At 36.4% G+C, this 27,474-nt stretch overlaps 2 protein-coding genes and 1 long non-coding RNA gene across 4 annotated transcripts in view; 2 read left to right on the plus strand and 1 right to left on the minus strand.

The window, feature by feature from the left end:
* Positions 1–728: 728 nt before the first annotated feature.
* LOC139968124 (syntaxin-18-like) lies at positions 729–10,293 on the minus strand. The gene is made up of 11 exons (XM_071972509.1): positions 10,082–10,293; positions 9,162–9,229; positions 8,704–8,819; positions 7,464–7,541; positions 5,133–5,199; positions 4,614–4,714; positions 4,017–4,102; positions 3,184–3,242; positions 2,334–2,403; positions 2,079–2,159; positions 729–1,871 (listed from the first exon to the last, which is right to left on the minus strand). The coding sequence occupies exons 1-11, from the start codon at positions 10,229–10,231 to the stop codon at positions 1,779–1,781; spliced, it is 969 nt and encodes a 322-aa protein (XP_071828610.1). The 5' UTR covers positions 10,232–10,293; the 3' UTR covers positions 729–1,778.
* LOC139968134 (uncharacterized) overlaps positions 10,159–27,474 on the plus strand; it is a 68,542-nt gene continuing 51,226 nt past the window's right edge. Inside the window, exons 1-2 of the long non-coding RNA XR_011793228.1 lie at positions 10,159–10,293; positions 18,544–18,695. This is a non-coding gene — a long non-coding RNA (uncharacterized lncRNA). The remainder of the gene's footprint in view (positions 10,294–18,543; positions 18,696–27,474) is intronic.
* On the plus strand, positions 10,369–17,604 carry LOC139968129 (TM2 domain-containing protein 2-like). Of its 2 annotated transcripts, XM_071972516.1 has the most exons (5): positions 10,369–10,621; positions 13,014–13,095; positions 14,643–14,761; positions 15,445–15,700; positions 15,895–17,604. In XM_071972516.1, the coding sequence occupies exons 1-4, from the start codon at positions 10,446–10,448 to the stop codon at positions 15,650–15,652; spliced, it is 585 nt and encodes a 194-aa protein (XP_071828617.1). In that variant the 5' UTR covers positions 10,369–10,445; the 3' UTR covers positions 15,653–15,700; positions 15,895–17,604. The 2 variants fall into 2 exon arrangements, with proteins under 2 accessions (XP_071828617.1, XP_071828616.1); XM_071972515.1 differs by having other exon boundaries at positions 10,370–10,621; positions 15,445–17,604.

Raw genomic sequence — 27,474 nt, forward strand, 5'->3', positions numbered from 1 at the left:
ATATAGCCAATTATTGTAGCTGAAACTAGAGACCCTGACCAGGAACTGAAACACTTTTATAACTGTAGCGCACCCCCCCCCCCTCCCCCCTGTTCAAGCGCTGTCGGCGTTTCATAAATTGCTATTTGATTCCTCATCGTGTATCAACATACTCTTCATTTGTGATCGAATCAAGCGCAAATCCATTGAAATAGATGGCGCTATTTATATCTGTTAAGAAAATGGTTTGAGTGGTGTCCGCTATCTGGCGTTGTAGCAAATTTCGGGGCTAGTACATATGACCTTTAATAACAAGTGGTTGTAAATTTATTAAAATGCTACCTCTATTTACTGTTTACATAGTAATCTTCTTAAAAGCGAAAATAACCAATACCAAAATATTTCTTTTTATCAAGTTGGCTTAAATTTGGACGATATTTTTCCAATTAAGCATCACTTTTCGCTTTGTTTTACGCCGAACACAATGGCCAAGAAATCAGGCCAGTGAACCTTAAAGTGACATAAACGCTAAGACCAAGAATTTTATTCAAAGTAATACCAACATGGTTAGACAACTAGTATTTTCCTTAGAAATTGTTCGTGAGGGGTACAGTATGGTGATTGCCTTGGTGATGGAAGAGGGGTGGGGGGGGGGAGGTGGTTTCCAGTTGTTGGAAATAGTAAATGCTTATTAGTAAATTTACTTTGTGAACAATGCTTTGAAACAAATACGATAGAATTTCAGAAACTTGCTTTTTACTCTATATATTAATAATCAGATTTATAGTCCGAAAATAACACAATAATTTACGAGAATGTACCTTTTTCTACAACGTAGTTTATAGTTTTAATGTTTTTCTGACACTTCCATCTTAAATGTTACTCTCGACTTTTAGGGATATGGATCGAAACTCTGCTATGTTGAAAATAATTCAGTATTCCATTCCACAAATTTGTCATAAAAGTTAAACTGACAATATGAGTAAAACAAAAGGAAAGAGAATCTTTGAAGTCAAAGTGATTGTCTGTGTTTATCACTATCCCTACTCTCCTGGCTACCTTCCTCCCTCCTCCCCCCATTCCCACTTCCTCCCCTATATTCATATCCCTTCCTAACCCCCAAACACCCTACCCCAAATCACTGAAAAGAAATGAAGTTACAAATACCAACAAGAGTCTAAACACTGGAGGTTACCTGTAGGAGACTTGTAGTAAGTCCAATCTTGTACCTTAACATAGCTACCTGTAGCAGGCTTGTAGTAAGTCCAATCTTGTATTCTAACATATTTACCTGTAGGAGACTTGTTCTTTTCTATGTGTGGTAGCTTACCTATCTCCTCACAAGCACCATGCATACTTCTGCTTTATGATACAAACCATGACTAAAGCATGCAGTGGTAACCTTTGTTTACCAAATGCACCAATACGTTGAATTTTTGAGAGGTGCAATTCTTTGTGTCTGTTTGCTTACCTATCTCCTCACAATCACTACACAATCATTAAATGATCCAGTAGCTTTCCCAACAACATCACCAAATGCAACATAGACAAGACATTTGATTTAAAACAAACAGCAAGGTTCCCCTCCTCAGAAGTACATCAAATTGTTTGACATATTTATCCTCAGTTCTTTATCACCATACTCCATCATGAAACTGTGGATGTGTTGTCAAGGAAACACCTTTTCCTTTTTTTAAAGGTTTCAGTACAGATATGGCACAAAACACCTACATTATGTCCACAGTGACTGAGAAACTCACTAGAACTGCGTTGAGCATCGTCAAATTTAAATATTTTATTCAGCTGTACCAATCCAAGAAAAGCAATGAAAACGAGCACATGACTAAGAAGAATAAAATCCACACCCTCAGGCTGGCTGTGTTCTTGATTGCCTGTTTGAATCAACAAAAGATAAATCGATTTAAAACTAAATCATATTTCAGCAGGTAACGATTGAACAATCAATGCCATACTAATTTGGTACTCACCTTTCAGTCGCTTTTAAATTTTAATCAGAGCTTTTAATTTCAAATTCATGGTTTTTTAACTAAGTTCAAACATAAGGAAGGATAAAGACAAATAATTTGTTCCACTTTTACCTGACGAACATCCTCGTTTCCTTGTTTGATGTTCTCTGTTGTTTTCATGGCTGTCTCTGCTATTCTGTCTATGTCAGCACTCTAAGAAAGTAAACAAGGAAAGTTAGGTGCACCCTCAACTAAGATGGCCGCAGACATGACATTAAAAGACCCATCATAGGCAACAAAAAGTAATACAATTTTGATATCACATTTTTAAGTTTGATACCCTCTGCAATTGGTAAGGCAATAAAATATTAAATTCCTTAACAATACCTGAGTTAAAACTTTCTCTGCAAACACTTCTTGAAGTTTAGTTATTTCTACCACTTTGCCTTCTATTTGTCTGTGATGAAAAAAGAAAAGAAATGAGAAATAATAAACATCACCATATATACTGACATGACATATTGCCCTGCCCCCCCAGCTTCCCCTCCCCCCACCCAGCTCCCCCCTCCAAAAAAAACAACAACCATGAAAATAGGATCCAAATTGATTCATATGAGAATTGTTACCCCACACACTATACAGAGAGTTCAATGCTACAAACCTTCCTCACCATTGGCTTAACTAATGTCTCTATAGCGAGTTCTTTTACTTTATAAGCTTTTCAGGAAAATACTAAAATTTATCTCATTTGTGACATCTTCAGAACTATACTCCAAACAGCCTATTGGAATTTGGCGAGCAGCTGTCGTTACAAACGATTTTAATTAAGTCAGGTGAAACAACTTGTTCACACCTGACAAACACATACCTTGGTACAGGTTGGGTAATTTTGTCAGGCAGGCTATAGATGTATTCCACTTTAAAAAAACATTCACAAGAACAAAGTCCCTGTCTAACTTATGTACAATGACTCAAACAAAACAGTTTGGGGACAGAAGTTTGCTTTCATTATCCATAATTCCTCAACTCCTTGACATGAAACAACCTTTTTCGCTGCTAAAAAAAGAACTGCAGATAAGCAAATGTCTTTTGTTCAAGGAAATGTACTTTCCATAGGATATGCTCTGAAATTTAAGCCTTACTGTGAAAATAAGGCCCTGAAATTAATAATCTTATAACCTTAAAAGGCCACACCTACCTATGTAGGTTAGGTTGACTCTTTTATTATTACACTTACCTTACTTCATCCACTAGATTGGTCATTTCATTAAAGAGTGATTGATTCTCCAGCTGAAACTGTTCAACGAAGGAAAGAAAACATTAATAACTAGCAACTTTCACTTCAGTACCCTCGTTATTCACTGTAATAGGTATCAACTATGAATAAATAACGAAGCCAGCAGTTCAAGGGAAGGAAAGCCGCCGAGAATAATAGATAGAAAGGCGCTATTATTGTTCCATTCATCTTGCGGTTTTTCTTTAACATGATGAATAATGTTTCTCATGTGTAAACCATCTTTCCCCATAACAGTTATACTGACAACTCCCAAACTCTTCATAGGAGTTAACTTAGAATAAGACCTAATAGTAACAATTTAAACAGCTTTCGTGGTCGATTGTGGTTAACCACAACTGGTGGATACTAAAACCCATCCTACATTGTTGTTCAGTTATTTTGTCTACTCAAGCAAATTTGTAATTTTGTGGTTTTTAATATTGAGATGAGGTTTTCAACAAGCAATGCAGAACTTTCTGTCTTTGCCTTAGGTATCACATAATCTGCTGTATATAAAATATCCTTATAATGAAATGTTTTTCTATACATCTGCTGAAGATTGAATGTCAATCTGTATGCTGGAAAATGTTAGTTTATATTTAATCATCAAAAAACTAAAAACCATTACATGACACAAAGAAAAACAGCACCAGTTTTTTGTTGACCTGGTTGTATTAAATATTAAACAATGTTGTTCCAACCTGTACAGTGTTATTGCTTCCCCATTAATAAATAAAAGCCGGTGAAGAAATGACGTTAGAAAATTCTTTGAGAGGATGGATCAACAAACTTACCGCTTCCATCTCCTCCGGAGTAAACTCTTCATCAAAGTCCAATCTCTCGTTTGCTTCAGTTTCTTCTAAGGCAACCTGATTGGCTTCTAATAATGAAAAGGGAGATTTCATATAAAAAAAACACTTGAATCAATTTTAACTTATTTTAAATGTGTTAAATAATGAATAATAATATTAGTTACAACATTCAGAAGAAATTTCTCCCAACAGAAGGATGATAAGTGTATAGAATACAGAGACCCATCAGTGTGAAGTAATCATGTTAGGGGAGGGGTTGCTACATGGAACATTATATATCATGACGTTTTATTATGATTTACTCTATCTTTGAAGTTTTTATTTACTTGCAATTTTTTTTTGGGGGGGGGGTGGAATGGGAGACACGGCAGGTATGTAGCTGAGAGAGTTTCATCAGAAGCTCCTATGGTATTAACTACATGCCAAATGAAAACTAACCAAAGACAAATATAAAAGGTTGTCAATACTCATTTCCTTCCATATTATGAGATAACTTATTAAATGTTAACTACCACAAGAAAAAATGATCACTGTTTCTGGAAGAGAACATTTTCTGAGGTACATTGTGGATTAACTCACCACTACTCTGAGTATTGCTTGATCCTTCCTCACCGAGTTGTCTCTGAGTAGATGTAATCGATGGCTTGCTCATAATTATCTGTTCCGGTTGAAGTCTTGATCTGAAAAAAGGTAGACAACTTTGACAACATTTCAATCAACTTTACAGTTGCACAGAATAAAGAGAAGCTCTGAGCAGTGATATTTTACAATGCTTGACTGACTTGAGTGGTCCAGTCATACAAAAGGAGTAATTTAATAACCAAATCAATTTGACACTGATGTTATTTATATCTTAAGATCTATGCTAACATTTTTCCTCCCAATGGTAAGATTTGTTCAGAGCCGAGAGATGGTAGTGCTACTCAACATTATCATCCAAATGAAAAATCTTGTTTGTGCATTCCATTTTGCAAACTGCACAAAATATATTCACTATTGTTTGATATGAAATGCAGCAACACGTAAATGAAAAATCAAGGACAAAAACAGAACATTGACAGAAATACATATTTCAAACTATAAATATGAGATACTCACATTCTCTTCTTATCTACCACACGTTTCACCCTGATGGCTCTTTGTTCGCTGTAAATCCTACACACGCCTGTAAAATATCAAACAGGAATATCAAAAATATCAAACAGGAATATCAAAAATATGAAACAGGAATATTCAAGTCATAAATCTCAGTGAGTCTAAGAAGGACAATTTAAATAGCAAATGTCCCCGTGACAAAATAGTTTGTATGTAAAAGTAGGCCATGGTTGAAACAATAAATATACCAATATGAAACTGTGTTGTTTATGTAAAGTAGGCCATGGTTGAAAACATAGGTATACCAACATGAAACTGTCTTGTTTATGTAAAGTAGGCCATGGTTGAAAACATAGGTATACCAACATGAAACTGTCTTGTTTATGTAAAGTAGGCCATGGTTGAAAACATAGGTGTACCAACATAAAACTGTGTTGTTTATGTAAAAAGTAGGCCATGGTTGAAAACATATATACCAACATAAAACTGTGTTGTTTATTTAATGTAAGCCATGGTTGAAAACATAGATATACCAACATGAAACTGTCTTGTTTATGTAAAGTAGGCCATGGTTGAAAACATAGATATACCAATATGAAACTGTCTTCTTTGTAAAGTAGGCCATGGTTGAAAACATAGCTTTACCAACATGAAACTGTGTTGTTTATGTAAAGTAGGCCATGGTTGAAAACATAGATTTACCAACATGAAACTGTGTTGTTTATGTAATGTAGGCCATGGTTGAAAACATAGATTTACCAACATGAAACTGTGTTGTTTATGTAAAAAGTAGGCCATGGTTGAAAATATAGATATACCAACATGAAACTGTCTTGTTTATGTAAAGTAGGCCATGGTTGAAAACATAGGTATACCAACATGAAACTGTGTTGTTTATGTAAAGTAGGCCATGGTTGAAAACATAGATTTACCAACATGAAACTGTGTTGTTTATGTAAAAAGTAGGCCATGGTTGAAAATATAGATATACCAACATGAAACTGTCTTGTTTATGTAAAGTAGGCCATGGTTGAAAACATAGGTATACCAACATGAAACTGTGTTGTTTATGTAAAGTAGGCCATGGTTGAAAACATAGATTACCAACATGAAACAGTGTTGTTTATGTAAAATAGGCCATGGTTAAAAACATAGATTTATACCAACATGAAACTGTGCTGTTTATGTAAAGTAAACCATGGTTGAAAACATAGATTTACCAACATGAAACTGTTGTTTATGTAAAAAGTAGGCCATGGTTGAAAACATAGGTATACCAATATGAACCTGCCTTATTTTATGTAAAGTAGGCCATGGTTGAAAACATAGGTATACCAACATAAAACTGTGTTGTTTATGTATAGTAGGCCATGGTTGAAAACATAGGTATACCAATATGAAACTGTGTTGTTTATGTAAAGTAGGCCATGGTTGAAAACATAGATATACCAATATGAAACTGTGTTGTTCATGTAAAGTAGAGACCATGGTTGAAAACATAGGTATACCAACATGAAACTGTGTTGTTTATGTAAAGTAGGCCATGGTTGAAAACATAGATATACCAATATGAAACTGTGTTGTTTATGTAAAGTAGACCATGGTTGAAAACATAGGTATACCAACATGAAACTGTGTTGTTTATGTAAAGTAGGCCATGGTTGGAAACATAGGTATACCAACATGAAACTGTGTTGTTTATGTAAAGTAGGCCATGGTTGAAAACATAGATATACCAATATGAAACTGTGTTGTTTATGTAAAGTAGACCATGGTTGAAAACATAGGTAAACCAACATGAAACTGTGTTGTTTATGTAAAGTAGGCCATGGTTGAAAACATAGATATACCAATATGAAACTGTGTTGTTTATGTAAAGTAGACCATGGTTCAAAACATAGATTTACCAACATGAACTGTGTTGTTTGTGTAAAGTAGGCCATGGTTGAAAACATAGATATACCAACATGAAACTGTGTTGTGGTAACACTGATGCTAAGCAGTACAGTTGAAACAAATACTAAAAATATTATCTTTTATAGGAAATATTTCATTGCCTATGTCGTGCTGTTTGCTATTAAAACACAGCAGGTGAGGATTACTCCTTTTTTTCGATAGATGACAATTACATTCCACCAAATGTGATGTTTGGATAAATATATTTACAGCAATAGGCAAATGGAAGGACAGGAAATCCCATAAATATTTCCCCCCTCTTTTACGGGCTGCCATATTTAACTAGTAATGCATCCTTGTTTCACATAATCAATAGCTGCTTTAATAACTCTAGACAGACAGACAGACAGACAGACAGACAGACTGCTAGCATAGTACCTTTCAAGTAGGCATCCAAGAGTTCAAGCACTGCTTCTCGATGACCTTTGACTTGGTCTGATACTTTCTGTCGCTGAGCTGTGAACGAAAAATGTGAGCACATGGTACTGGAAAAGGACTCAAATATGATTAACTAATGAGGGGACATGGCCATTGCACTTGAGAATTTGAAAGTTTTTAAAGACAAAGAATGATCTTCATCAATAGAAAAGTTGCACAGATATATTCTGAGAAACATTAAAGAGTTAACAATGGAATTTTAAAGTACTACATACTGCTAGCCAATTTACCCTATATTCAGTACATTTGTTGTGTGTGTTAATCTCATTCAAAATCTGTTGAAATTTTCTGAAAAGCTCTTTTCTTTTCCAAGATATAAACATCTGAAGTTTTGATAAATCTGGGAAACTCATTAAATATGTGCAAACTATGATGTGGAGTGTTGCACTCATCAACATTTCTTATATTAGCCCTTAATAAGTAACCACTAATTACAAGCCCACATATATCATTTGAATAATGTGATGTTCCTTTTTTCAAAGAAGACAATAAAATATTTTAGAAATTTGCCATTTAGGCGACAAACCTGTGCTAAGTGTCCTTGAACAAAGGTAGTGAAACAAAGGGATAATGTAACAGAAAACTAGGCAGTCACTCCAATTACATCATCAAAGTGCATAATTAGCTTAGAATGTTTATTCATAAATAACACTTGAATTAAGAAAAGACTTGTAAAAAAGATCTATCTTTGATGGATTTTTATGGAAGTTGCAGCTATTTCCATGATTTTTAATGCCTATTAGAGTGATTAGGACAATTTTGTTCATAGGTGTCCGTAGACCTTTAAAATGAAGATAAATGAAATAAATGAATGGAATTTGAGTCATTGATCTCTAAGTTGACTGAGTTATCCAGTCAGTAGATGAAAGTGATGACTATTAACAAATCCCTATGTACTGCTTGGCTACACCGAAGTCCATTTTCAAGATATATTCTCAATAGTACATGGGATTTCAAAGAAAACTGTCAGCTATCAAATATGAAAGGGTAGGTTTTAAGCAATGATAACTGGAAACCCTGGCTAGAAAGCTACTAAAAAAACAAACACTGACAGAGCAAAGAACCCTATATTTAGTTGAGTCATATTTTGCAATATTCTGCCCTTCACATGTCTGTGTTAGTTGTTATTTGAGTCGTACAATACACTTCTATTTGATGTTAAAGAGGGTATACTACCAACCTTCTCCCTTTATGAGGCGTATCGAATCCGAGCAAGTTTTGATAATGTCCTGAGCATCTTGATCAATTTGATCTCTTTCTGAGTCAGACATAAGACTGACTGTTGAAGACAAATGACTGTTTATAGAAACAAAATAGAAAATTTAGAAAACAAAACATTAAAAACATCACAAAATAGATACACTAAAAATGGCAGTGGCATAGCTAGCTTGGAACCTAGCAATACCAAACTGTCCCTCACCGCCCCCCCCCCCCCTCCATCCAAATCCACACTTACTCCCTGACTAACATTTATTCAGTAACAAAAACAAGGTCATCTTTCTAGTTTCTACCTTATCATCAGAGGATTTGGTACAATTGCCAGAAACACCACCCAGAGCTTCTTGTAAGGTGTAATCAAACATTCCTTATTTTAGATTAATTAGAAATAGTTTATTATAACTAAAACTTGTTACCAACCTGGATGCATTGATGTATTCCTTTTGGTGTTTCAGTAAGAAGTCCCGTAACTTTGTGATGCTGCCAACCTGTAAGCACAATTACTTTAAATCTTAAAACAATTGAATTATTAAAACAAAAGCCATGAAAATGAAAGGATCAATTTAAGACAACTGTACAAACCAAATAGTGTGAACAATACACTTATTAATTAATTATTTAGAAAGTAGGTGTTTTTCATGGATACCGCCTTTTTCCATTTGTAGACTACCAGTGTCATTTTGTGTTTATTTTATCTGATGCACTGGATATACACATCCCAAAGAATTTAGCCACAAGTTCCACAACTTGTATCATTTGCATAAATGAACCAGTAAGATCCTCACATTCTGGGAAAGAAATACCTTCTAAGGCTAGAACATGTCTTTATATATCATTTTAGTAAACCAAATTTTCAAGCTAAATCACAGCAATCAAATTGCTGTAAACCAGTTTGTAAAATTTTGGGTCAGTTCATAACACTTTTCACCTACCATCACATGATCAGTAAGCCTATTAACTATTCTTTCCAATATGGCAAGATAAAAACCCTAGTTGAAAATCAGAAATTATACTGAATTTCCAGCCAAGTATAAAAAATCTGTGAATGAGTTACTGCAATTGTTTTGTGACATTAATGTTCAGCCAACTACTGCAGTTGCTAAAATTATCTGATGTATGGTACTATGTCTTTTGTAAAAGCATACCGTAACTTGAGGGATGTTGGCCTGAAGACTAGAGTCTAATAATAGCCTATATTTCATAATTTTGCATGTTGCAACTAAAAGGTACTGCCCCATGAAAGGTTTCTGTTGTAACTTGGTAAGTACGTTAGGCTGTGGGCCTATGATGGATGGGACTCAAACTGTCAGTCATTGTCGAACAATGTATTGCCAACATACCACCTCTTTTGTTTTCTGGGAGAAATCCGATTTCTGTCTCGAATGAGGAAGCAGCAGGGATTTACCGTTTTCCTTGCCAAGCCCAAGGGCTTTATTTCTGGTGCGAACAGTTTTTACTGACGCTTTGAAAAGGGAAGTAATATCAGCCATATTTTACGCTAGCTAGGCAATTCGTCATTCGAAGACCCAAATGTCTGGAGTTTACAATACAGGTATGGGTTTCACTACACTTTGCGTCGTACACGATGCACAGAACTTTTCGCATTATCAAGTTCTGCGACACGATGACGTATTCACGGCGGCACATAATAGTTATAAATTCAAATACAGTTCTACAACATCAACAGTGCTAGAACTGCACAAAATGGATTCTGAAGTTCAGATCATTGTATGTTTTTTCACTTTTGGTTTAATCGCGATTACTCAATGTGAAGTCTATGATGGCACAATAACTGTCGATGAAGGTGAAGACAGCTGCTTCGATGAATACTGCGGAGTTGAGTTCAGTCCGTATAGTCCACTGATAAAGTGTGAATATCTGTAAGTGTGACCTAAGCCAAAGTATGACGTTAGGATATAGGCCTATGCCTAAGTTAGCCCAATGCCAAGTAAGGGCCTAGACCTAACTTATAAGGTGGGGCTTATTCACAGGGCAGCCCTGCGAATAGCCAGACACATACAGCTTATTCGCAGGGCAGCCCTGCGAATAGCTGGACACAAACATCTTATTCGCAGGGCAGCCCTGCGAATAGCCGGACACAAGTATCTTATTCACAGGGCAGCCCTGCGAACAGCCGGACACAGACACCTTATTTGCAGGGCTGCCCTGCGAATAGCCAGAAACATACACCTTATTCACAGGGCAGCCTTAGACTGGGTTAATGGGCTCAGTAAATTTGGGGCTATTCGAGTTTGCTTTTGAGCACCAGCTGGCTTTTTGAGAGTCTTAATCGGGAGCTCCTATAGTTTGGGGAATTTATTAGCCTTTGGGATTCCTATCTTAATGCTGTTAGGATTGGTTTTGGGAGCCTAGGGCCTTAAGATTGAACCAGTCTAGCATTAGTACCGCCAACAGAAAAAAAATGTCATCCCTCATTTTCACCTTTGTTTTTGCAGAGTGACTGCTCATTTGCATGTAAAGGTTTGGGAGGGGGGGAGTGTCACACCCTTGACCATATTGGCTTTCGGGCACTGTCGGCTTTTGGGGAATCCCAAGATAAGCTCCCTTAAAATAAGCTTTTAAAATTGAACTGCTGGGGTTCCAAAAATTAGCTTATGAAGTAGCTAAGACTATTTGGGCCCAAAAGGTTGGCTTTTTCAAGGCCCCTAAACTGACTGGTATCAATAGCAAAACCGGCCTTCCAAGCCCCTCAAATAAGGATTAAGTAGCTACCTATATTTGACGTTATGGGGCCATAAAGATTGGCATAATTGAGGACCCCAAAATTGACTTTTCAGAAGCCCTTTTTGCATCTCATAAATCTGGGAACTTGCAAAAGATTCAATCTCATGATTTGGGGCCAACTGTTCTATCGTTTCATATCCTTAATCACAGCCTACACCTACCGTTAGCAAGACTAGGCAGTGGCTAACCGTTGGTCAGTCCATTTAGCCTAGCCTAAAAGTAACGCTTATGACATGTATTTTAGGCTATATATAGCCTGCCTACGTTAGAACTTACGTACACTCTTAGGCCTGGGGCCTAGGCCCCTAGGGCTGAATCGTAAATTTAATGTGCAATGCAATTAAGTTCTTCTTATGTCAGTCGTTTCAAAAACCATATGTTTCTAATAATTCATGACATTTAAAATGTAGCATCTGTTAACATGTAAAATGTAGAATCTGATTTTGTAAGTCTGAAACTGAAAGACATGAAAGAACTTCGGGTTTGCGCGCCGAGACCCAAATGAATGACGTCACATCAAAATGATGTCATCGAAAGCCAATAATATACCTATTTCCAAAATCGTCACAGCCCTGCGAATAAGGTCTCTGTGTACATTATTCGCCGGGCTGCCCTGCGAATAATCACTTCGAACTTATAAAGGTCACTGTGTAGCAGCGTTTCTTCCAAGGCGGAAACAAGACATTGGTTTTTGCTGATGGAAGAAACAGGATTCTTTCAACTGCTCCCATTCCTTGTTCCAGATACACACATAAGTAGTTTATTCTGCAAGAAATTACTTATTTTCTGGTTCTTCCATTCTTCCAGAAGGAACAGACTTCTTCTGGAAGAAACCAAACCCTGCTGTGTAGCTTAGAATAGTAAGGATACTGTTTGCCTAAACCTTGTCTGAGTACTAGGCCTAGTACAGTAGAAGTCTAGTGCTCTGGTGCTCTGTTTAATAGTACTGGTCTAGTAGTAGTAGAGTACAACTACCAGGCAAACAATTTGTTATTTGCACAATCAATTCAGCTCTGTAAGAAGACTGGCCAGCAAGAGTCAGACTAAGTTGACCCTAGTTTTAGGGGATAAAGCTTAAGAATTTATATCTAAGTTGGGGCTAGGCCTAACAGTTAGGCCTAGGCTAGGCCTATCCTACACAATAAATTTTAAAAAGTGCAACCTAACTAGACACTAAATCCAACATGAACCTTTAATGGTATATTTTTCATTGGGTTACATGTCTGTTTGATTCAGTAATAAGTGACATGATAAGATACCCCTCAACATAACTTGGAGAACTTTGTAGTTATAATCATTTGCCTACACCATTCTTAGCAAGTTTTTTCTATGAAGTTGCATGGAACGAGTCATCTCAGTACCACTCAAGTCTGTCCTAGACCAAAAGCAACCTGTTTTTAATCTGTTTCAGTATTTGGTTCCTGGAAGTGCAAAAATATATGACTAGGTTTATATACAAATCTAGACACTGTCCTTTACACTCTGTTATTCTTACAAAGATTTATTTGCTTCTCTTCTCCCAAACAGACCGGAAGAGTTTTATGAATGTGATGACCCTTTGGATGTTATGTTGCTCAACATATCAGGAGAGGGTACCACTGGATGTCAGGTAAGATAAGTGGTTATTACAATAGATTTGAAATATTGTAACACACAACCCCAACAGACATGTGACATGTATTAGAACAAGTGTAAGTGGGGGTTTGTTCTAGGCTGGCTGAAGGCCACACTTTGGTTAAGATGGCTACTTACAAAAATCTTGCAGTGGCTGACATTAACACAACTTTGGAAAAGGTTAAAATGCAAGCAATATTAGGCTATCACAACTTGTTGCAAACTTTATAAGAGGGTACTTGCTGCAGCCCATAAAAAGCAAAATGCTAAAAACATTATTGTCATCAACAACAGCCACCACGATTTACATGTATGTACCTAAATCCAGTAACCCTCCCCCCTTCCCCCCCCCCCCAAAAAAAAGAAAAGAAAGATACTTGTTACTAAGTGCAAATAACTAAGGCAAAATACAGACAACATATTCTCTCTGAAACTCAAGTCACAGGTGACTAAGAAAGCTAAACGTAGGTAGTAATGTAGCAAATTAATGTTCAATGTCGCAAGCAAGATAGTTACCAAAAGCAGTAGTACAATATTTATTCAGTGTGTGAATCCAAGCTCTTATTACTGCAGTGAACACAACCTACAATACACACTTTAACCTCATCGGACAATCCCTCCACTATACAAATTTAAAGTTTCTATATCAAATTTTAAGACTGTTATAACATTGCACCTCAAGTGGCATCAAACTATCTTTCAACAAGATTTTTATTTTGACTGCCTTACCTCTCTTCATCATCTGCTCCTCCTCTCCTCTGTCTCCTCATCCTCCCTCTCCTGCTCTTCCTCCTTCATCTGCTTCCCCGCCTGCTCCCTCTTTCTCACTTTGTCGTCATTCTTCTTCGGCTTTTTCTCCTCCTCCTCCTATTTGTTTGTTTGTTTATTTATTTATTTATTTTTCGTGTGTGTGTGCGTGTTGTTGATGCAAAGGTTGGGGGAGGGATTAATTCTATGAACCGACTTCTCACTCAGAAAATATATAAGTTTCATGGGATTGATTTTAACAAGCTATATCAATATTGTTGAAGTATATTCATACTTGTCTCTAGTCAGTTATCGAACTGAGTCAGTTGTCAGATACTTCGAACGTGAACATTTCTGTAAAGATTTTCATATGAACACACAGGGTAATTATCAAGTGACAAGTTAAAGATCCTTATGAATACATTCCACTGTTTGTAAAAAGTATTATGTTATGTAAAATATGTTGTAACATGTAATGTTAAACTTGTATCTATCAATTTTTTTTATGTTAAGTTCTGCTCATCTACTTGATCCCTTGATGTTGAAAGCAACTTAAAACAGCAGCTGATTTTGCTAAAATAATTTTTTGAGAGATCACACCTGATATTAATCCTATCAGATATAAATGCCCATCTTCACCCTACTGTACCTCTACCCATCCCCAAACCACCACTCCATGCACCCCATGAAACAGACTGATTGAAATGTTAATTTAAAATCAGTCTGAATGATATAAGTTTATTTATTTGCTCTTTTCTTTCTGCTTCTTTTTCTTCTTCCTTTGTTCTACTCCAGTTTGACCAGGAAAAGGCAGATAAAGATGAATTAAGTAATATATTAGTGAATTGCACAGCCTTTCCTGGAATAGAATGCTATGGTGATAGGACCTTCCAAAAAGAAATACCATGTATAAAGTAAGTCTGCTTAATAGGTTCGCTGTTCCTGGAATTGTTTATGTTAATTCCTTATACCTTCAAATAACTCAACAAATTACTTCATTTTAAGTATATAAGAACAGCAACGCACTCATGTGTAATGTATAATACCATTTGTTCTTGACAAATTGGTCTCACTTAGGCATTGTTAATATGTTATATGAAGCTACTGTATATAACAATCTTATCTTTGTATTGCTTCTGAGTTAGGAACTTAATTGATGGTCCATGTGCTAGACTAGTTTGATGACCCCCTTTGATTGATGGGCCAGGGATGTTTCAAGGTTCCTTTCTCAAGATAAATTATTGGTATAGATTAATCACGCAATTTGTTTTGATAGTCTATTTCATATCAAAATGTAATTTTGTGACCTACAATATTCCTTTCCTTGCATAACTCATGCCACAAACAGAAATTTTGTAGTGCAAGAAATGCAAAATGTACCTGGTGGCTTTGGTGACATATATATGGTATGAAAGAAGGGCCAAGAAGGGAGTGAGAAGGGGGGGTGGGGAGGGGTGTGATCGGGGTGTTAGAGTCTTCTTTTTTTCTGCTGTGTCTTGGCTCAATGCTTCTATGTTGCTCACCTAGCTCTTAAGATTTTAGTCTTCCACACCGATCTTTCTTTATTATTTTTTTCTCTCTCTCTCTCTCTTCACAGATTTGGAGGCCACCATTTTGTTACTATTTTACTATTTTCAGTTTTCTTAGGATTTATAGGACTGGACAGATTTTGTCTAGGACACATTCCTACAGCAGTAGGCAAACTTGTAACCATAGGAGGCCTAGGGGTCTGGTGGATTATTGATGTTGTGTTATTAGTTACAGGACAATTACAACCCAAAGATGGAAGCAGCTGGTGTCCATAGCAGCAGTCCAGGAATTAAAGAGATATCAAATGTCTTTCCCTGAAGCAGGTGGGCAGACTTATAAAAATAGTGGGAGGGGTCAGGGTATGGGGGAGGGGCTAGGTATCTGGTGGATTATTGATGTTGTGTTGTTGTTACTGACAGGACAATTACAACCCAACCAACCCAAAGATGGAATCTGTTGGTGACCATAGCAGCAGTCCAGTAATTAAAGAGATATCCAGTGTCTTTCCCTGAAGCAGAGGGTAAACTCATAAACATAGAGGGGTGGGGTGGGAGGATGTGTGAGGAAGGTGTTAGTGACTGGTGAATTTTGATGTGCTGTTTTTAGGGACAGGACAATTACAACCCAAAGATTGATCCATATGGTGTTCATGGCAGCATTCCCAGTAACTACAGAGATCTCCAAGTGTCCTTCCTATATAAGTAATTAAATGATCCTGTGTTTCATAGAAACATACAAGAGAATGCTGAACAGCAGTAAAGAAGTATAGCTGTCAGGTAAAAGCCTTGGTAATTTAGTAGGTACTAATATGTAACAGTATTATGATGATGAACTAAGGGTCAGGATAACACAGCATCATAGCAAGGTTATAAATGAGAGTAGCTTAAAACCTCTTCAAGCCAGCTGCATGACGGCACATCATTGTCGTCAAAGACGACAACCCCGAAATCACCCATAGACCCTCAAATTCAATGATAGAATGTATTGGATTGTTCAAACTTGCAATCAAAGTTTGGCTTATAGCAGAAATTTAGTGTTGATGTGTCATTGTCCAGTAAAGAAGAAAACAGTATTGTTTCTATATCTATTGCAGTGTTTAAGATACTCATCCTTGAAAGATTTGAACATCAGGAATCCTCAATTAAGTCCATATCAAAGATGATTTTGCAGAAAATTGTGAATGTTTAGCTATTGTTTCATACATTCTAATAACTCTACCAGTAACTTCTCATCAAGTACAGGCCAAACAAAGATGAAATCAAAATTAATTTGTCCATTAAAAATTTCTTAAATACAGAAATATTATTGGAGGCTGTAAACATCTCATTTCATTTCTGTTGCCTTTTGTTGATCTTTTTGAGGTAATTATCCCAAAATGGTTTTATGTTAGACTAAGTAGTCCAGCAGTTTTTGCTTAACGAGGCTCAGATGGCAAAAGGATCATTCTTCAGACAAATTTAAGTGGTATGTATGCAGTGTGACCTGCATCAATGCAAGTTCTCTATATTACAAAACAAGATATTATTTTCTTGAGGCTTAAAGGGACTATAATAGGAAGAAACATATTCATCCCTCTCATGGTAAACAACATTTGATGAAGAATACCTTGTTCAGTTTATGCCACCATTAACACTTGAAACCACAAACTTATGAACACCATACAAATCTGTCAATCAGAAGGCTGAAAAACGTTTTGTAAGTTTCTTAAAAGCTTTTGTGACCATTTAAGCACATGTTTTCGTGCCACTGTATAATGTCTTTAAAACCATGCTTTTCAATTTGACCAGTGCCAAATTATTATTCCGAATGCCTCATATGGGAGTCGTAACTTTCTATGGGTACTTTCAAATGATGTAATGACTTAAGACATATCATCAATCTAGTAAGACTACCGATGTAAGCAAGTTCTTATCTCCCAGGTTAGGAACTGTTTATACTGTCAGTACCAGTGCTTTAAGGCATGATATGAGATGACAGTATATAGAGTGGTATTAGTATTAGAACATTTGTCCCAACTGGCGTGTATGTCAGATAAAGGTTAAGAATTGTCATCATCACGAAACTTGTTGAATATTCATTAGTATTTAATTTGCAAGTAAAATGAAGTATCCGTTATATAGGGTCAAGGTGGCATTTTAATCCCTGAAACTAGTTATAAGATTAAGTAAATAGCCATAAATGCATGTAAATAAATTTATACTTTGAAATACAAATAACAAATGTCTTATTTCTCTTCTATTTGGATTTTTATGTCATTGTTGTCAAGTAAAAAAGGTTTGGTCACGATATTGTTCTTATGTTTTATGAATTGATATCCTCATTTTTAGCTAAATGAATACAGAATTGTATGAGACTGACGTTTCGATTATGGCAAATTCATAAGTTATCTGGTAATTCCTCCTAGGTTACAGAATAAATCGTGTCGGCAAGGAATACTATACTGCAGGTTTCTGTAAAATGCTTCTTAAAGGTTCACATGAGTAAGCATTATTTGATATAGTATTGGGAACTATAAATATCAATCCAAAATGTTGCCTTCCCCTCTTCAACCCCTTGCCTTCCCCTTCCCTGATAAGAGGTAGAAACAAACCCTGCTTGAAAGAGAAAACCTACTGCGTTTTTACAGTGTTATTGAAAGTGACTAATGACGTCATCGCGGGTAATAATACGCATCGTTGGAGAGCGTTTTCATAGAGCGCCGTCACATACCGTCTTATTAGCAAGGACGAGGGCTGCTGCAGCGAGGTTACATTTTTATTGTTTTTCTATCATTATGATGTCGGACTTTCTAGTGCGGTGAGTCCAGGATGATGCGGAGAGAAGATGGGGAAGAGGATGGGGAGAGAGTGGGGAAGGGCGTCTTTCTTTTAGGGAACGCGGGGCTTGTTGTCTCCCATTCTTGCAATATTTCCCACCTGATAATAATCCTTTCCATCGATAACAGAGAAACAATACTAATACATCATCCTAAAGCTATATAAGAAACGCTCATATTAATTACCACCCCCCTCTGTCCTGACCCACTACCCCCTTCCTATTGACCCACAGTGCCGTAAGTGGGTATAATTATTTTGTGTTTTAAGTGGGCATGTATATAATGGAATACATGGGACCAAATTTTCAAGGACATAGTTCAGTCTGACATAATTTGCTTTATTTCCTTTAGCGTTTATGATCCGACCAAACACACCCCGGTCCACTACTGGTCTGTTGGAACAGTTATAGCTATTCCTCAACAAGCATCCATATCACGAATCAAGATTTGCCATACGGCATGGCATCCGAAGAAGACGGACCTGTATTATGGCCAGCCGAAAGGCAAGTTGCATTGATTTATAAACCAGCATTTTCGAAGGTGTTCATACTGATGTCGAAAGTCGACATGTATTTGTTATATAACCTTAAAGGGGGACAGGGACCATCTGCAGTTCACGCAAAGATTAGCAAACCTAAGTTACCATACATTTGAGAAGGAAAAATAATACGTTCTTAAAAAAGATTTATAAACCAAAATGTTTTCCTGGAACTGATGTGGGTAAAATCAATGCAAATTAGAGTCAAAGGCAAGTCAAGAAAGGTTTGTTAGAGTTCAAGAAGAGTTAGCAAACTGTGATAAATTCCTTGTCACATTAGGGTCGGGAGAATATATTGTTCCCCTTTAAAGTCATCAGAACAGGTCGGGTGACTTTGACAGCCGCAAAATGATGTTTGAGGAGTCTTAAGGGTCTTAACATACTTTTGTTGTCCTCTTGGAGAATTTTTCAAGATGATATTGAGAGACGTATTTTGCAATTGTTATGATTACTATTGTTTTTAATATATGACCATAAAATGTTATCCGATAACTAGAGCATCAGGACAGTATACACAGAGAACATTGCTTCTCAGGGCATCTTTAGATTCCTTCCTTCCTCCGTTCCGTCGCCAGGGACGAGGAGGATACTCGGAATTTGGATGCTTCTTGAAGAAGAAAGCCCTACTTCAATTTCACCATCACGAGATAGTTAATGTTTGTTTATCGATCGGGATACGTGAAAGATATATAGGCGGGATCTGACCTCGAAAATAATATATATATATATATATATATATGTGTGTGTGTAGATATATAGATATATATATATATATAGATATCTAGCGGACTTGCTGTCTAGTTCGAAAAATGTAATTAGTATATCACGACCCCCCCCCCCTCAGTAAAATAGACAAATGAATGAAACCGATATGACTTTTAGGAAAATATAAATGAAGTGAGATAAAAGCCAATTGAACTAATGCATGACCTTTCACGCACATGTTATTTGAGGCTCGTTTCCTTGAATTGAGGTACATGACCAACACATGAACGTGACGTTGCATATGGTTTATTATATTGATGAAAATACATCCGCACCTCTAAAGAATAAAGCTCGCTTTTATGGTTTTTTGCATTTTGCAAAAGGTGCGTCAAAGCAAGCCTCCATGAAAAGAGATATACTGAAATTTCACGCCCCTCAACCCCCCCCCCCCCCTTTCCTCCAAAAAGAGTAATAAATATAATCGGCCTCATAACAAAGAAACATCCCATCTTCATATATCTGCTAAGTGTTGTCGAAATATTAATCAGTTGATGTGTTGGGTTTGTTTGGAACCGTTGCAATGGATTGCGCGGTAATTTGTGATATTACACATTAGGTACTGTGTATGGCATCAAGATATCGCTAATTCCTTTTCAAGAATGAAATACTATGTACAAGGTTTGAAAATAAACCAATCATAGCAAGGCAAGTTGGTTTAGTGTGAGATCAGTTCAAGGAAACCGACTTAACGAAGTAACGAAATTTTAAGAACAAACTTTGACAACTTTTGTGGTGGTTATAAAGTCTTCTGTTTGGCATTATATATTTTAATTGGATAATATCTTCTGCCAAGTAAGGATAGAAAACATTTGTATTTGATACCTGTGTAATGTAAAAAAGGTTATAAGTTGGAAGAAAGATCTGTGCGTATCGTTTTACGTTCTGTGTACATAATAATCCAATATTCGTTGAACATGAGATTTCCAGAAACGCTTTAATGTCAATGAATTTTATCGTCTGTAGAACAGTATCGAAATACATCGTTAGTATTACTAAACGGCCTCAAAATGGCTAGATATGCTAAACTGGTCACTCTGTTTTTGTTATGAAAGTACAACACGCTTAAACATGTTTCTTACTTGGTTTCGACATAATGAATTCCAAATTCATAGCTTTCACTGTCAAAACAACACAAATTGTATTATTAGTGACGCAGCTGGTCAAGACAAATCATTCAGTTCGATACGAAACGTATGCTTCTTTTTGCTTCATGTTATGGTCCTTAGACAAATTTATATTCATATCATGCTTCAAGAAATAATTAAGAATGGCCAGGATCCATGGCGTATAGCTAAATTAAAATTTGGGACTCTCTGATGTTCTGAAAATAAAAATGAAATGGCACCAACGGTGTGATTAGAATGATTAGGAGAATCCAGCAGTAATTTAATCTTCCTCGGCGTTGTCTTTAAGCGTTATCTACAGGATATATGGTTGGGAAGTATAAACACATTCAGGTCCAAGCTACTCGGTTTGTAAGTAAATGTCGATCAAATCAAAACAATAATATGGAGTCAGTGATGAGTTAAATAAACGAGATATTTTATGTTTCACGGTATTCTGAAATGACAGTTATTAATTATGGTTAACCATATATCAGCCCACGGCAACTGATAACAGTGCCACGTGATACCATGACGCGTGTTACTGACGTCATTAGTTCCTTGTATCTTCCAAGTTGGGGCCCATCACAGGGGTTATGTCAGAACGATGTTACAAGAGTCGTATACGTGAATTTAAAGGCCAGCTACTTCAGAGTAACTTCAGCCACAAGGACAGAATGGGGTATTCGTGAAGCTCAGGGGTGAAAAGAATTGCTACAGGGAATATGGGCGAATTGAGAGACCCAGTGCAAAAACTAGAAGGCCTTAATGGTGTCAAATTTGCAAGTTCTTTTTTCCCCCTTTTATTCAACAGAGGTGTGGAAAGGTGGGTGGATTTTAGATTGGGTTAGGTACAATTTTCATCACACCGGGACCTGGTTAAAGGGTGTGAAGACTCGCGCAAAAAGAAACGTCTAAAGAAATGCCGGTAATCTGACCTAGTTTCGAATGAGGTGTAACAGAAGTGTTATAGACACCACCATCGATCCCAGAAAATACGCACACAGCTTGCTACCTTCGGTAATTAGACACTATAGTGTACAGTCAGTACATACAGCTGCGGTCAATACCCACAGCACAGTGTACAAACGATACAGCGACATCTCTGGTCCAGCTAAAGATAACAAGGTATCACGTTTCATTACTGCCTGCATTTTGTAGCGACAAGCAGAAAACTTCACTTGCAAGCAACGGAAAGTTAACTTTTTCAGAGCACGGCACGCGGTTTGGGCGAGTCTTCAATGCCTTTAACTCCTATATGGGTGCAACTCCAGCCAACCCTTCGCCCCCCCCCCCTACCCCTCACGAATGCATGGAGCTAATGGTGGCATGCGTACATTATCCGAACATTGCTGATACGGAAGTTACATTCATTCCATGTCGCAAGGAAAATATTAAACATATAGTGTAATTTGATAATAGGAGCACAGCTTGTTGTAAAACATAACTACTCTCATAAAAGTGCTGTCGAAAAGCAAAAATATATTAGCTTTGAAATGTTAACTTGAGCGAACAGTTTTATATTTTTCCGCCTGGAATTAAAGATTTCGGATTTCATTCACCGATCCTCAACAAAGATTCTCAAAGACTATATCAAAGAGAAGTTATTTCTATATACCCCTCTTCCTCCTCCGATCCCCTTGCGACAGAAATAAAAGAGGCAATGTATAGGGTGATTGGACAAACTTCAGCAATAATCACTAACTTATTCGGAAACATATAGCCTTTAGCGATTTGAAATGAATTACCGTTTTCATTATTTTACCGGTCTTCCTGGAATCCGCGTGAATACTATAATTGAAATTCATGTACGTACTTTTTTTGTTATCTTTCAAACCGTTAAAAAAAGAGTGCTGTTCAAAATACTTGCAATGCCTTGCATTTACATATTCTTATTCGAGGTATAAAATAATCACATCTTAAAAAATGCAATGAAGCAGGGGAAGAAGCTATGGGAAGGAGAAGGAAGGGGGAAGAAAAGGTTAGGAAAAAAGCACTATATATATATATATATATATATATATATATATATATATATATATATATATATAAATGTAAATGTAAATGTTGTGCAATACATGTATATATCGTTCCGCCATTTTGATTGTAGAACCGTGAATAATCTCCTCAACAAGGACCCGTACTAATATTAAATTTGTAAAACTGGATGAAAATACCGTATAAACGTGGCATAATTAACCTTTCACCCCAAGTAAGTGTCCATCGAGTCAGTTTTCATACTGGTTTGAATATAAACATATCTCCTAATAAAAATAATGAATTACCGTCTCAGTTAATTTAACAGGAGGTATTCCAATCACTATTTAGATTACTTCTGCATATTACTAACGACTAACGTACAATAGCCTATTTAACGTCCTCCTTTCACCGATCATTTTCATTTTTCCATACAATTCTATAAAACCACTCGTTTATGTATATACAGTTAGGTTATTTTCATGACTATTTTATCTAAACACAAGAAGAGTGATTTCCTTTCCATATAACGAAATGTAGGTAAACAATCATAAATCAACTGCGTGGTATGTATATAATCTTTATACCGAAGAGTTTAAGTTACGTCGTAATACTTTGACTATGATAGGACGATATAGCCTAAATTGCTCTAACTTTGTATGCAGTTTTTATTCTCATTTTATGATACAAAGTGGCTTGAAACTAGAATGTTTTTTTGGCAGTAATAGACGCCAAGCGGAATAGATATGCTAACAGTCGGCATGCTGAGTAGGTTAGGGTTAGAGTTCTGCAACCGTGACAGCCTAGTCGGTACATTAAGTGTATACGCTTCGTACATATGATTGGCGGATCCAGGACCTGGGGAGGGAGGAGGGGGCAGGTCTTCTTAAAGCAGAGTGGTCCAACCTACGGCCCGCGGGCCACAGTGCGGCCCGCCGCAAGGTCCCGTCCGGCCCGCCAGCCTCATTAATTTACAAATGTACTTTTACCTAGGAATTCTTTCTTGATAAATTTCAGAGATCATTATATCTCAATATGAAGATTGTTTTGATATCAGAAAGCTTGTGAAGTGTCATTTCCTGCAATCTGGGGGTCTTTTGGGCGATTTTTTTCTTGTACGCCACGCGCCAACCTACGGTGGCGCTCCGCTTGTATAGTAACTTCATTTCCCATACCCCCTAACAGACCCCTAGCGGGGCCACTGAAATTTGCCGCTCTGGCACGAAACCCTGGATATGCCACAGGCTAAGCTTGTAGGCTCATGCGGCCCCTCCATGATCATAATCATTCGAGGTGGCCCTCCTCATCAAAAGGTTGGAAAACCCTGTCTTAAAGGTATCGAAGTTAGTTCATCAAGATAGCTGTAAAATATCGGTAAAATGTAAGGCACCGCGTATACTTGTTTTGTTATCTTTAATAGCGTATACTCTTACTCATACTTTGTAGCGCTCGGTTGGCGTTTATGTCCTCTAGTAGGATTTTGCCGACTTAACCCATTCAGATTCAGAAGATCAACTCTGTACATTGTTACCATCAAATTGTACGTTTGTAGCTACGTTTTGAGTGCTTACAAAAAGTGGGGAGGAGTGGGGGAGGGGTGGGGTCCTCTCACTGGATCCGTCTCTATGATATTTATCGTTCCTCGAGTTTCCTTATACACAAAGCATTTACATAATATAAGAATCATGTATGTCTAAGCTGGACGAAAATGACAATCCCCTCCCCGCCCCCCTCCCCACACACATGCAGTTCACTACAGCCAAATAACTCGAATGTAATCTTAGTCTAAATTAACGATACATGCAAGCAAGCACTGAGGCTCGTATCGGACTCCGTAAATTGCTGTGACACTTAGATATGATGAGCCTGATTGGAAATAGCTATAATATATATATCTTAGTAAGATGAAGTCGCTTTATATATTAGTGTAACCGCTTCACCATTTTACTACAGCATAATAATCAATGCAATATACCTCTTAATCGTAAAGCATTCCTCTGAAAACCTCATAAATTATTGAAGTTTCCTGCAAAGTTTGACAGTCTATTTTCATATAGCCTAGGTCTAACTCTTATACGGATATTTCCTAGTGAGATTATTATAACTTATAAAATGTTGTTATATGTAACAAATGTATATGAAAGCTTCCGCATTGAAATTGATTTATAAATGACCTTTTGAAGCCTGGAAGTGCGTGGGATATAAGTTAGAAGAGGATCAAATTAAGGTTAAAATGCTCTTTTTTTAATTGCATTGACGTTTTGCTCGTCAATTATTCTTTAACAGTCTGTGTTATGATACGGTTATATTGGAGTTGTGTCTCGGTTATTTACCTTCATCATTTTTTTATTTAAGTTGAATGGTCCTTAAGCTTTCGAATAATGATAAATGATACAGACATTTCAAATAAATCTGTTTGAGTTTACACTTAATAGTTGGAAGCATTTATTCTGTTAATCGTTGCGTATAGACGCTAATATATGATATTTATATGATAAGTCTAAGGGTGATGATAGTATTCTTCTTGAAAAGTCGTGAATTCTAGTTTTGCTCATTATCATATTTCAAATAATAAAATAAAGACCCGGAAGTGATCCGAGGTGTACGTGGGCGGAAGGTAAGTGGGCGAGAATGTTAGCGCGGTAGGAACTTGATGTTTGAGAGGTCGGAGAGGAGGGCACTTCTCTCCGTAACGTTGTCCCACTCCCCCCCCCCCCCACCCCCAATCTGATAATTAAAGGACTCCACTAATTGACTTGTAGAGTTCATGGTACAGTGAACAGATTTTAAAAGAAATATGTTTTCACATTTCAGAAAAAAATAAGACGTGTACTTCTTTCAAAATCATTTTTCTTTTCATGAGGTATATTTTGTTTTGGTAACAAACAAAACAAAACAGCTGGAGTTTACCAGTAATATACGTAACAACAATTATGAAGTCAAGAACCCTCCATAGCAGTCCTAGTCAAAAAATACCCAGCAAATTAAAAAAAAACGAGAGAGGTACTTAAAAGCTTAAAATATTTAAACAGTCTTTTAGGTGTTTTTTTCAGTTAATACAAACTCCCAGTGTTGGTTTTAGTAAATCATTTAGTAAAGTGCAGGAAGTACTCACCTTCTCCTCTTGAAAAAGGGAATCGAGAGTGCTTTATTAATTAGGTTCCAGAATAATATACTTACAAAGACATACACAATGCTACCAGTGTCAAACATATAGGCACACAATACATATTTCAGTAACAAAAACATTGCATCACCAAAGCGTGTGTTAAATTCCTTACTAATATTTTCACCCAAAAAAACATTTCAAGTATATAATATTAGTCTGCATATATGCTGTTAATAATAACGGTAAGTAATTCAAAGATGATTGTAGCAATATAGGTATACATAACGATGATAACAACTTTACTTAATCAGTAATTACGGTTACATAAAGAAGTAATCATAAAAATGAGTAGCAAGATAATTATTTCAAACATGTGGTAATCTCAACAATCATTACAATATGGATTAATCTTGATGAATTTTACAACATTTCTTAATCATTAACGATGATTACAAATGAAATTAATGAAAGTAATGAAGAGAATTAATTCAAACATTGTAGTAAGATGATTGTAACATGATTAATGTTGATGATGTTTACAATTATTAATCAATAACGATGACAGCAGAAACGAGTAATCCTAACAAAGATTACCAACATATTTAAATCAAACACAGTCATCACTCTATGTGTAATCTTAATGATGATTGCAACAGATCTAATGTTGATTATGATTACAACATTCCTTAATCAGTATCGATGATTACATAAACGAGTAATCCTAACAAAGATTACATCCAGATTCAATTCAAACACAGTCATCACTCTATATGTAATCTTAATGATGATTGCAACACTGGCTTTTTGATTATGATTACAACATTACATATACAGATATATATGTTTATGTGTGTGTATGGGTGCGTGTGTCTGTGTTTGTAGCAAATATAAATAGTACAACAAATGGGGAGGGGGGCGGGTATAATTAAAACATATGTGAACAAATTGTTCATGTCTTTAGTGGCACTCAAAGATCGGAAGTTTATCGTATATGTGGCTCGTACATTAAGCACTTTGGCCACCCTTGCGATAGCCTGCGTCATAATGTATATTAGGTTGGTATCATGTTTAACCTCTCAATAGGAGAGAACTTGGCAATGCCCTTTCAATTTTATAGTTTGACAACATTTAAGGAAGAGAAGGGAAACGTAAGAAGGCAAGCATAAAACACTTATAACATTTTATGTTGTAAAACAGAAGACTTTCCGACGACGGTGGAAATAAATCAGAGAAATTGCCAACATTACTCAAGAGACCCTTCTCGAATACTTATTAAAAGTGATTAGTTTTTCTTCTCCCTCATCTTCTTTTCGATTCTTGTTCTTTCTTCCTTTCTTCTTTTTATTGGTCGATGTCCTACCGGAAATTAATATAAGATAACACAGAGTTATCTCACGTTATCAGTTATATGTATAGCACTTCCGAGAAATATACTCTTATTAATTACAAGTGACAATTCTCTTCACTTCAATGAAAGTGTGATATTTGATTAACTCTATCACAGATAACATCTGTCGTTAGAAATATCCACGATTGATTTCCATGGCCTATACCATCATTCCTTTATCATTCCTTTACCTTTCTTGTTTATCTGAAATGAACATTTTACTTCATTCCTTAAGGGTGTAAAAACATGCTTGATTATTAAAAAACGAAAGGAGACGTGTTTTGTCTTTGAAATTGCTTGTAAATCGTTTTTGACTGTTGGCAATTTTTTTTAACCGCAACTCTATGGCACAGAGTATGGTTTAGTGCGGATGAAAAGTAGTACAGCATCGTATTAAGAGAAA

This window comes from Apostichopus japonicus, chromosome 5 (assembly GCF_037975245.1).
Source record: "Apostichopus japonicus isolate 1M-3 chromosome 5, ASM3797524v1, whole genome shotgun sequence".
In the NCBI taxonomy this organism is placed as follows: Eukaryota; Metazoa; Echinodermata; class Holothuroidea; order Aspidochirotida; family Stichopodidae; genus Apostichopus; species Apostichopus japonicus.